Source organism: Seriola aureovittata, chromosome 15 (assembly GCF_021018895.1).
Source record: "Seriola aureovittata isolate HTS-2021-v1 ecotype China chromosome 15, ASM2101889v1, whole genome shotgun sequence".
NCBI lineage: Eukaryota > Metazoa > Chordata > Actinopteri > Carangiformes > Carangidae > Seriola > Seriola aureovittata.
In genome coordinates this window covers 6,742,924-6,755,225 of record NC_079378.1, presented here as the reverse complement: position 1 = coordinate 6,755,225, position 12,302 = coordinate 6,742,924, and the positions used below count along the sequence as shown (strand labels likewise).

Genomic DNA, 12,302 nt, shown 5'->3' with positions numbered 1-12,302 from the left:
TGTACATAACACACTGCTCGACTGTGTGTGATGACCAAATGAGGCAGAAATCCCCAGCAGCTATACAAACATGTCTGTGCTCCATATGAAATAAACATTTTGTAATTATTCAGCTATGTCAACATCATATGCCTTTATATGAGCTGGAAGAACTGAATCCACCATTGACTGGATATTGGCTACTACAGCTCAGGTTTCTGCCATACCACTAAAGGCTAACCTTTACTGTATGATTTGAGACAACAATACTTTTCCCACAAAATGATCCCAAGATAGTTGTTAGTGAGAAACAAACATGTGAGGGCGTTGGACAGGATAATCAGAATTCATTATAACAATTCAAATGTCATACATTTGGTTTGTTGGCATATCCGTGATGCTAAACTAAGCTAAGCTAAGCTATACAAATTTTGTCAAGTCAGGGGTTCAGTGTACAGATCTCAGTCTGTAATGCGCATCATTAGTAATCAAATAGGTTTTTGTTTTTATTTTACAGTAATATTTTTTTTATATATATGACTTATTTTAATTTGCAAACATCTAATTTTAGTTTTCAACATTTTTATTGTAGCTTCCTTTTTTTCTTTTAAGTTTTTTGCTACATTTAAGTGAACATTTGCTTCTCCTGAAAGCCAGATAGTGACCATACTGGACGTACAGCTCTGTCCCCTGGCCTGCTTTCCTTATAAGGGGTACTGTCCCCATAAGGACAGCTGTCCTCAAGAGGTCTTTCCAAAGCCATGTCTGTCCAACCGTTTGGTAATAGTCTCCACATAAATGACTGGATTTGATACCAGATCTTCAAAGTCACCTCTCACCGCCTAGATAACCAGAGCAGTGTTTAACTTGAATAATTTCCTCATTCCAAGTCTTGGTTTGAATTCTGAAAAAGATGAAGACTGACTCCAGTTTGTCAAAAGAGATCAGTAGGAATTTATTATTTGCTTTAAATACACATACAGCTCTTTTTTTTCTGCCATTGCTCCACTGATCAGTCACTGGCATTCATCTCAGGCTGAACTCCAAATGGAGGTCCTCCAATACAGAAATGTTTCTGAGACAGCATGATTATGAGGCGAGAACATGTTGTGCTGGAGTTAGGCTCATGGCATGTGTAGGTCTTCGCTGAACCAGTGCCGGCTTTGCATGAAGCAATTTGTAGGGTTATGTTGAACAAAGAACAGCGGTAGAAGCCATCTCTTGGAAACAAGAGGACATCCAATCTGCAATTACCCCAAAAGATTACAAACAGGCCAGAAAATACACATGGAAGAATGAAAAAGACATTCATAAAGCCTTTTGCCTCTTGCTGCACCAGCAGATTGCTAAAACTGGATCTGAATGATGAGAGAAAAGAGAGAAGGTGCAGATGACGAGTTAAACACATGGAACCTGAAAACACCTCATCATGTCAGTGACAACCTTGATGTGTGAATCATGGAAATAAAACGCACAGAGCAAAGAGTTAACATGGAAATAAATACTGCACCGGTTGCTAAATCCTTGTACATTCATCAGGGCTCATGCGTTCAGGCTTCTGCTTCCCACTTGTCTGGCTCATGTGCTATAATTCTCAATGTTATGCCACTTTCCTTCTATGAGAATCCCAGCCTGTGCATTGCATGTTATTTCCATTGTGCTGAGATGAACAACTTCACAGTAAAATGCATTTAAGTTAATGACTGATGTAACTGACTTTAGGAAGCACTTTTTTTTTTTTTTCAAAGACACAGAGGTGATCAGCAAACTGAGCCGTCCCTGAAAAACAAAAGGGATGTGCTGTTGTGCATAATTGCTCACAACAACAGAGTGCTGAACTGCTGGAGAGGCAGGCATTTAGATTGCTTCACAGGTTTTCATCCAGTTGCTGTTTTGGATTTGGAACGATCTACAATTTGACAAAAAAAAAAAGGTAACAACGCAGCGTAGTGTGAGCTGCGCTCAATTTCCTACTGTTGAAATGGGGCAGCAAGTCTTCTTTTCATATAAATAATGCTAAAAACACGAAGGTCTCCCTCTCACTCACAACAGAACTGTCACAAGAGTTTCTAAAAACCTAGGAGACACATACAGTACATAATGTCGTCTGCATACATACAAATATACATATATGCAAATACACAAAAACAATAACCTCTCCGTGTGGAATAATGGCATTTCTGGAAATCTGAAATCATAATTTCATATAAAAATATATAAAAATAAAAGTAAAATCAAAAGAAGTGTCACCTGAATTGGTGAGAAAACAACAACAATCTCCATTGCTCTTCCACTGTGTGATGCATTGGCAATTCAATGAATCAGTGTCTTTGTGAACACAAACACCGCCTGTCTGTCCATGGGATTCACATACATGTCCAGTGGCCATTTTTAAAAGCAGCCGCTACATGAGTTTAATACTGGAGTGTAAAAATGTCCACAGACACAAAGAGAGGAACGGGATCCTTAACTCTCTGGCCAGCCAGCGAGGTAACATGAAAACTACACATTTATCTATCTACACACTAAGGGATCTCTGACTGCAGGGCATGGTGAATGTACGTTCCCATGAAGAGGTCGGTTCACCTGTTAACCCCGATCAGTTCGTGGAGACCTGCGTCACTGTGGAAGAGTGGGCTGGTCCTGTCAACCCAGGCACATGTTCCACTTTTGTGTGTTCCTGTAACACTGCCGACCAACGGAAGTACTTCAAAGAATGCAAATATTCTACCAGAAGAAGGTTAAGTATGTTTTTGTTGGTGTGTCCACTGTCCCAGAAATTCCTGTGGTCGGGCTCTTTAACACTGGATGTTTGTGAAACCTTCATTCTCATGATGAAAACAATGATTTCCGAGAATGACAGTACAACTGACACCTCCACTTGCTTTCTAAAGTTCCATGAAAAAGAACTGCCAGAGGAGTGCTCTATCATGCTTTGTTTAGGTTGTCTGTCTTAAAAGTTCTTCCTTAAATAGTTTTCCATCATATTCTCATCTCATGATCAGGACTCTGGTCCAGAGAGGGCTCCCTGGTGCTGATCATGGATGCTGAGGGCCCTTGGGTGACTCCAAAGGGAGAAACAGCTGGAGATCGAGCCGCCAGAGGGGACAGAGACGGGGAGAAGCTGGGGGACATTGCTGCTGATGAAATGGATCCCTCGTGACTGATAGGGGACCTGCGGAGCGAGGCCAAGTGGGGGAATGTCCGTCCAATTACAGGGACCTTGGGTGGAACTGACATGGCCCCTGGGTGGGCCACAGATGTGATGAGTGGTGGGGGATCGATTCTAGGTTTGGGATCCATTTTGGGCTTGGGCTGGAAGGGTTGGCGAGGGTTCTGGCTCTGCTGGGCAGTTTCGTCTTTCAGCCTGGCAATCTCTGTGAAGACATTCGCCAGAGGCTGGAACTGCGGACACCAGTTGAGCAGGTAATCCCAGTTATAGCTTCCACGGAGCTCCTCGTCACTGGCAACGATAGCTGTGAGGGAACCATCCACTGAAGGTTTACCGTCCTCAGGGAAGGCATAATCCTTGGGCAGGGAAATGTTGAGGCCGCGGCCAACTCCCAGGTACCCACCTCCTTCATCCCTATAGACTGGGAGCTGGCCAGAGAGCAAGGTCCCACTGAGACTGCCTCCCAGTTTCTTTCCTTTGAACCAGGTGCTGCCCTCCAAAGCTGCAGGCTCACAGGAGATATCTGAGAGCTGGTCAGCATCCTGCTGAATTCCAGAGTCCGGTCCTCTGGCCGAGATGTGCTCCTGCATGGACGAGGTGATGGAGGCGACGCGGGGGTACTCGTTTATCATCCTGATCTCATCATCCTCCGCTGCCTCAGCTGATCCTCTTCCACTGGAGTGAGAGGGATCCAGAGAGCCTCCTCTGGTGTAAGGACCACCACCAGCAGTACCCTGATCTCCAGCATAGCCTGGCAAGGCCTGGTGGTAGATCCTTTCTCCTCCAGGTCCTGAGCTGCAATCGTCCAGTTTCTGAAGAGCGGTTCCCGAGGCAGCAGTTCTGTTGCTTGCATCCTGCGCTTTCTTTCTCCTGCGTGACTTGACTAGGAACACCACCACAGCCATGACCACAAGCAATACAATGAAACCGAGGGACACGGCAATGACGCTTATCAGCAAGATGTTGACATCAGGAGCCAGGCCAAAGTTGGTATTTGTGACATCGATGGAGACCTGGGCTGTAGAGGTGCGAGATGTATCCAGAGGACTCTGAGCTTTCACATCCAGAGTCATCAGCCTGGTTTCCCTTTTGGCCCGGCCCGACCCACTGCTACTACTGCTGCCTGAGCTGTCCAGCTTGAGGAAAATCACCCCAGTAGTTTTGTTTACATCAAAGAATGGAGAGCTGGTGGGAAGAGAATAGAGAACAATACCATCCACCCCTCCATCCTCATCATTCGCTTGGACCTGGCCGATGCTCTGGCCTTTCTTGGCTCCCTCTGGGACTTCAAAGGTGAAATCAGGGGATGTGAAGACTGGGTCATACTCATCCTCACCTGTGACAAACACCTGCACAGTCACAGTGGCTGAGTGGTTGCCTGAATCTACTGCGATTGCTACAAAGTTAAAGGAGTTGACCTTCTCAAAGTCAAAGGCGATTTTGCTTCGGATTTCTCCCGAGTTCTGGTCCACAGTGAAGCTGTCTTTTCCCGCCCTGGACCGCTCCACCATGTAGTACTTCAGCTGACCAAAAACCCCCGTGTCGTGGTCTATGGCGTGGAGAACAGTCACAGCTGAGTTCGCTGGTTGGTTTTCTCTGATACTAGCTGTCAGGACTTCCACAGGGAAGAAAGGATGATTGTCATTAATGTCTTTGACCTCAACAACGACTGGAGCCAGCGCAAAGTGTCCCTGTCCATCTGTGGCCTGAATGATGACAATATGTGTGGACTGGTGCTCGCGATCGAGTGCTCGCTGAAGGCGCAAGGCTCCGGTCCACTGGTCCATGGTAAATAAGTTCACCTCATCACCAGAGCTGATAGTATACTGGACCTCAGCATTGGGGGTTGAGTCTGGGTCTGATGAAAAGACAACAACAGAGTACAACGAATTAACTGAGAGAAAAAGCAAAAAAGGAACAGTGAGAAAGAGAGAGGAAATGTGATACCTAGAAAAAAAGAGAGGACTTGCTCACCTGTAGCAGTCAGTCGTATGATCTCAGTCCCAGCGGCAGCTCCCTCACTCAGTGACACGGTATATTCTGCTCTGCTGAACACTGGAGGGTTATCATTCACATCACCAATGTTTATCACCGCAGCAACACTAGAGCTCCTCTGGGGCACGCCCCGGTCCGAAACTACCACAGTGAGGTTGTAAAGTGGCTTGGTTTCAAAGTCAAGACCCTCGGCCAACAGCAGAGTCCCGACAGTTTGAAAGCCCCGCCCCTCCAGGAAGCGCACACTGCTTTCAATCTGGAACACATTTCCTTCATTTCCACTGGCGATAGCAAAGTCGAAGCCGCAGTTCTCTCGCGAGAGGTCGCTGTCAAAGGCCTCAAACGTCAATACTGTTGACCCTGGAATGGTGTCCTCAGCGACGGTAGCCCTGCAGACAGAAGAATATTACATATGTAAGAACAGCTGATGAGGTTACACCATCGAACACCCAGCATGTAATGAATGGAGACTGACCTGTACTCAGATTGATGGAACACAGGAGCGTTGTCATTGACGTCAGAGATTTGAACCTGGACCGTAGTCAGGGACGACAGTGAGGGCGAGCCTCCATCACGAGCTTCGATAACAATACTGACTGATGGACGCTCAGGGTCAAACTCAGCTCTGTGACTGATGAACAGGGTTCCTGGATATGGACGGCAACAAGAGGAAGTCAGACATTGTTCTTTTACTTTAATTCCAAAATGTAATGTATTACATATTGCTTTGTATTAAACTTTTTAATGAGCTAAAAAATATCAGCAAAGAAGCCAAAAGGTTGCTTACCGTTCTTGGGGTCAATGTAGAAACCGTCCTGGGTTGATGACATCACTCTATAAGTGATCTTTCCATTGTCTCCAGAGTCCCTGTCAGTTGCTGTTACTGTGACAACTGCACTTCCTGGTGGCGTGTGCTCCGCCAGAGATACCTGTGGTGCAAGGATACCAAAAACAACACTTGAGCATCTGTACAGAGAAACCCAAAAAGCAACAGCTCACATAAATACTGTAATAAAATTCTCATGGTGACGAGGTCAACACGCACTAAACTTTGCATTTTATATTGTAGTTTCTGTGTTTCCTGAACGAATGCTCATGTTGAGATCATTTCCTGGGACAAAGTACTAAATATTACAGAGGCTCATCTCTTCAACCTTTCCCAAGTCAATATTAGGTAGTTAACTTTAATCACCCCCACTGCGCGCACTTTGGGAATGTACATGTGTGTGTGTTTTTTTTTTTTTTTTTTTTACAGTGTTACTGTGTACATGTCTACAAATGCAATTTTCCACTTCTAGATGAAGTAGTCTGCCGGAGTCAGACAAATCACAAGCCACAAACTCGAAGAAATATATATTCTGTGAATTTCCTCAGATAGCAAGTTGTATGCAACGAAAAACATCAGATTTCTTTCTACGCTGTGTTTTGTGATGTACATTACAACAAAAACACAGTCAAAACAATTTGTAGTGATAAGAAAGAATGTCAAGTAGCTGTCTTTTAAAGAGCTTGTAGGACTTTGTGTAGAAACACACATTGAATATAAATTAAAAAATAAAAAATAAACAGATTAGTTTAATTTACAAGTAGTCCTACCTGGTAGAGATCATGGGTGAACGTGGGTGCATTGTCGTTAATATCCTCCACCAATATTGTAATGTTAGCCTCAGTTTGGTGCTGGCTGTCTGTGGCTCTGACTGTGACGGTGTACCACGTCTTCTCTTCAAAGTCCAGAGGGGCAGTGAGTGACACGCCTCCGCTGTAGCGGTGGATCCCGAACTTGCCTGAGGCCGTTGGGTCCAGCTGTAAGGTGTAGGAGAGGGCGGGACTGGAGTCGACATCATTACCCGTCACAAGAGTGATCTCTGTGCCAATCAGCGTATCTGAGAGACAGAAAGAGAAGTTGAACAAAAACATGTTAAGTTGAATTCAACTTTGAACATTCAACTACACATTCTTGGATGTGCACGGTATAAAATACATAACCAGAAAGCATGAAAATCCTGCACATTCCCTGCAAATAAAGTACTTACTCTCTGGAATGCGGACTTCCTGGGGCAAGGGGATAACGGGACTGTTGTCATTCTGGTCAATTATGATCACTGTCAGTGTGGCTGAACCAGCCAGTCTTGGACTTCCTCTATCTGTTGCTGTAACTACCAGCCTGTAGGAGGGAGAAAAAATAGGTTTTATGTCTCCTATTACATGTCAAAGTTGAATTGTAATGTTGGTGATGAGAAAGTGTAAAAGGAATATCAAAGGATGCATCTACTGAAACACACAAAAAGGTATAAAAAGTTTACAGTCAACAAGAGTTTGAAATTGCAGCTTTGATACATCTGGCATGTAGATATCAGCGTGTAATGGGGCTTATATCTTCAGCAGACTACGTCAACCTCCTCACCAGCTATCTAAACACAAACTAGCTGAGTGAATATGATTCACGATGTGCTACATCTAATTTTTTCCCCCTATATATATATATATATATATATATATATATGTTTCCTGTGTGAAAACGTAATGGGACTTTTTCCTGTACACCACCATGCAGTATCAGTTATTGCAGGTAGAATATATATCCATCCTCAAAACGTGCACATAGAATGGTTTATTCAACCACAGGTCTGTTCTCACTTGGTCTGGGTAAATATCTCCCGGTCCATGATGGCTGCCGTGGTGATGCTTCCTGTCATCGGGTCGATCTTGAACAGGCCGCTCATGCCTGATGACTGGATGGAGTAGGTCACCTGACCGTTTTGGCCTTGATCAACATCCTCAGCAACCACCTGGGAAAAAAGGTGGAGGGGAGGGGAAGAAGAAGGAAGAATGAGAATTTATTTATGCTCTTCAATCCGTGTTTTTTAATGTGCAGTATGTCCTGTATATACAAGTACCTGTATGATAGGCATTTCATATCCCTGTGCTTCTCTCATGTAGGCTACATAATTCTGCAGCTGAAAGCGAGGAAGGTTGTCATTGACATCCTGCAGGATCAAGTTAAAAGCCATGAAAGATGTGGAGGACATGGTTTCAGCCTTCACAACTAGACGGAGTCTGGGGGTGTCTTCAAAGTCCAGACCCTTGGAGCTCTGCACCCAGATTTCACCTGGAGGAAAATGGCGTTCAGGTCATCAAGCGTGGACGTTTGTGTATACAACTTTTTAAAAATCCACATCTTATTTGCGATCTGCAGTCTACATAACGTTTACTGTGAGTTTTACCTGTTGAGGAGCTGATGCTGAACGCCTGCTTTCTGTTCCCACTGAAGAGGCTGTAGCTGATACCCTTACGTGTACCATCTGGGTGTTGAGCCTGAGCCTGAGCCACAGCGGTGCCTGAATTTAGGAAGAAGAAAAGAGAAAATGCTCTTTAACTGTGACAGCAGCGAAATCTCAGACTGATCTCTAATAAGAATCTATCAACGTCTAACCTTTTGCAGCGTTCTCCTGTAGGCTGACGTCTCTGGCATTCCTGGAGAAGCGAATGCCATTGTACTCCACCTCTTTCACATAAATCACCACCACACCCTGTGCAGACTGAGCTGGGCTCCCTTGGTCCATGGCCTCCACAATTAACGTCCTCTGAGCCTGGGTCAGATCTCCCAGTGGTTCAGTGGCCTGGATCTCCCCAGTCAGCGAGTTGATGCTGAAACCCTTCACTGGCATAGCGAAACGGTAAAACACGGAACCGTTGGCTCCGAAGTCCTTGTCCTCCGCCTTCATTGTGGCTAGAACCCGCTGGGAACGCCTGCTGGACACTTCAATGACCAGTGGGTCCTGGATGAAGAAGGGAGTGTTGTCGTTGACATCCAGGATGGTGACTGTCACCTAGGAGGAAGAGGTCACATGTGGGTGAAGTGGGAAATTTATCATTAATGTAATGAGCACAAAAATACTCAAAAATACTCCTAAATCCAGCATGAGAATTGTAAATTCAAGACTTTTTTCAACAACCTCATTTACCTGAGCAGAAGTGTTCCTGGGTGCAGCAGGTGAAAGGTCAACAGCAAACACCTGGAAGCTGTACGACGCCCATTTTTCCCGGTCTAGAGGTGCTGCTGTGGTGATACGACCAGTGTTCTCATGCACAGTAAACGCCCCGTGCGTCTCTCGGCTAAGGAAATACAGGACCTTCCCGTTCAGGTCCTCATCAGCATCTGTGGCTGACACCTAGAAACAGACAAATAAAGTATATTTATAAAACTAAAATATAGTGTAGAGATTTCCAATTCTCTAATCATCTTACTTCCCATTCCTGCTCACCTCCAACACTTGTGTGCCCTCTGCAGCATCCTCTGACACTTCCACAGAGTAGCTGCTTCTGCTGAAGACAGGGTTGTTGTCATTGACATCCAGCACTTTGACTTCCACTGTGACAGTAGTGCTGAGAGCGGGGCTGCCTCGGTCCGTGGCCACCACCTCCAGAGTATATTCCGCCCTCGTCTCCCTGTCCAGGCTCCGTGAGGTAGACAGGGCTCCCGTGCTGGCGTGGAGCTGGAAATCTCCATGTTGGTCTCCAGCTGAATGTGGCAGAAGAAAGAAAAAATAATTAAGGCAAGAATGGAGAACATCTGTGCCAACTCTGCACTTAAGTCAAAGTTTGAATGTTCTCCAGACAGTGATATGGAATGCACTATATTTGAAATAAGACAGAAGAATGTCAGGAGTGAACCTAGGTTAGATATATCCAGCTCTGATCTTTCATATGGGAGGAATAGAGCCAAGTCAAAAGCAGTGCATTAGTCAAAATGCTGCATGTATCAACTGCTATAATCTGTCAACAATCTATAAATATAAATGTGACCATGTCCAGCCCGAAAAACACCAAAAATGAGAAAAATTCACAGTTTTTCACGAGACATTGTTATTTCACACAGCAGTCAGACCGCAAAACAGCAATTGCAGTAATTGCGGTAAACTAAATCACTCATTAAATCCATTCTAATAAAGTTCTTGGGATAGACACATAACACTGTTTCTCACCAGTAATCCTGTACTGCAGCTCTCCACCGGGACCCGAATCAGGGTCTGTAGCCTTGAGAAAGCAAAGCTCTACGGGGGCCTGGTTCTCCGGCACCTCCAGTCCGTACCATGGCTTCGCAAAGACTGGAGCATTATCGTTCACATCCTGCACCTCCACCCGGACAACGGCCTTAGCAAAGTTAGGGGGAAGCCCTCCATCCCTGGCATACACTGGTAAGAGATAGTTCAGATGATGAGATGTTGGATCCCATACAAAAGTTTAAAGTGACGCACTCGAGGTGCTTTGTGGGAATGAATGAACTCCAATAGTGTAGAACAGGTCCGATAGAGCTGTGTAAGACAATAGATATTTTAGTACCAGTGAGAGTGTAGTGGTCCTGTAGCTCCCTGTCCAGTTCCTTTGTGGTGGTGATGGCTCCTGTCACAGGGTTGATGATGAAGCCTTCCTCTGTCACACCCCCGTACGTCACTTGGCCATTAGAACCTGCATTAAAACACAAGACAGGCAATAAAAACTGTAATAGGCTGCGCACACTACAAAACAAGCAATAAAGAAAATAGGCTACATTCATTGTAATAAGGAAATGATATGATGAATCCACAGCTGCAGAGCCATTAGCAAATCCTAATAAAAGCTCCAGAAACATAAGGCTCTGGACAATGACTGTAGCCACACATTTTCATTAGTATGAGCTTGTGGTTTGTTTTAAAGTCATGTGGTTTCTGAATCACATTTATGTCTCTCGTTGAGTTCCCCGGCCTTCCTACTGGAGGCGTAAGTGCTGTGTATTAGCTGTACCTTTTAAGTCATTCCCCCTGCACTGAATTTTGAAACCTAAAGCTTTCAGATCTCGACTTTGTTCTACATCCTTCCTTCTTGAAATGATCCGTAGTTCTTAAAAAGAATAAACTGTTCTTTGAATCTACAGACCTTAATATATTATGGACTCATGGAGCAGGAAATCTGGGTAAAATAAAGTATGTGTAATGAAAAGTCCCCTGCTAACATAAGAACACGTTTGCATCTCCACACTCTCTTGCGGTACCTACAGTATGCTTCTATTTCCTGTTCACTATACTTATTCTATATATTGAAATAACACATTTAAACCAACCTTGATCCCTGTCAGTGGCAGTCACTGTCAGCACCGTTGTTCCTGGTCCTCGGTTTTCCAGCACCTGGGTCTCAAACTCTGCTCGCTGGAACACCGGAGCTTCATCGTTCACATCAATCACCTGCACGCACAGCACCTGAGAGGTGGACAGCTGTGGTATCCCTTGATCCTCTGCCACGATGGTCAGATTGAAGACTTCCTGTTCTTCGCGGTCTAAGGCCTTAAGGATGGAGAGAGAGCCTGCAAAAGAGAAAAATACTCGGTGAGCAGTGAACAAGAACTTTAGAGAAAATATCAATTCTCATTTGAATCCTTTTGGTCTTGAAATGTGTGTGCAAGCTTGTTTAGATAGCTTTTGTTAAACATGTAATTTTGAGTACCTGAGAAAGGTAGTATTTGTAGCCCTCGAGCACCAGTAAAAACAAAAAACCTTTACAGCTTTGCTTTATGAGAGTTTCCACAGTAAGCAAGATACCACAGTTACTTCATGCCAGCTCTTCACCTCTGGCACTTTGAACATGCATTCAAATGTGAATCAGACTTCACTGCGGAGCTCTATCATTTAATATGTAGGATTACTGCAAAGCACAAGCACAGGAATGTAAGCAAGCACATGCAGTATCCAGACTACAACCTGGAAATACATAGTCGCCAACTAAAATCAACCTATGACCTCCCCTACAATTAAGTTATTGCTTTTTTCCATGTCTCTGTGCAACATTACAGTATCTGTTAGCCTTTAAATCTGCACAGCATTAGCTGGTGTGTGTACTTATGTAAATCAAGTTGGTTCAGATAGTCTCAGAGCTCCACATTCTGGCTCCACTTACTCTTCTACCTTTTATGTCTATATCCCACACCCATGTCATCACCCTGACTACAAGGAGGGTCAGCCAACATGAGAGGAAATATTAAATGTGTGCATGTGCGTGTGTACAGTTCACAGCAAGTGTACAAGTTTAGCTGGCACGCTGTGCATGGGAGATGTGTGCAGTGTATTGATGCCACAGCGTGCCAAACACATACACCGTGTGCTAACTGTTCTGTGAGGCTGTG

At 44.6% G+C, this 12,302-nt stretch overlaps 1 protein-coding gene across 1 annotated transcript in view; it reads right to left on the bottom strand.

Moving 5' to 3' along the window:
• Positions 1–909: 909 nt before the first annotated feature.
• dchs1b (dachsous cadherin-related 1b) overlaps positions 910–12,302 on the bottom strand; it is an 84,833-nt gene continuing 73,440 nt past the window's right edge. Inside the window, exons 15-29 of the mRNA XM_056396979.1 lie at positions 11,247–11,486; positions 10,490–10,615; positions 10,132–10,341; positions 9,412–9,668; positions 9,112–9,318; positions 8,580–8,976; positions 8,371–8,484; positions 8,044–8,255; positions 7,784–7,935; positions 7,180–7,310; positions 6,743–7,029; positions 5,934–6,075; positions 5,622–5,793; positions 5,126–5,535; positions 910–5,009 (exon numbers count right to left, since the gene is read on the bottom strand). Of these exons, the coding sequence (XP_056252954.1) occupies positions 2,962–5,009; positions 5,126–5,535; positions 5,622–5,793; positions 5,934–6,075; positions 6,743–7,029; positions 7,180–7,310; positions 7,784–7,935; positions 8,044–8,255; positions 8,371–8,484; positions 8,580–8,976; positions 9,112–9,318; positions 9,412–9,668; positions 10,132–10,341; positions 10,490–10,615; positions 11,247–11,486 (5,105 nt within the window). The 3' untranslated portion in view covers positions 910–2,961. The remainder of the gene's footprint in view (positions 5,010–5,125; positions 5,536–5,621; positions 5,794–5,933; positions 6,076–6,742; positions 7,030–7,179; positions 7,311–7,783; positions 7,936–8,043; positions 8,256–8,370; positions 8,485–8,579; positions 8,977–9,111; positions 9,319–9,411; positions 9,669–10,131; positions 10,342–10,489; positions 10,616–11,246; positions 11,487–12,302) is intronic.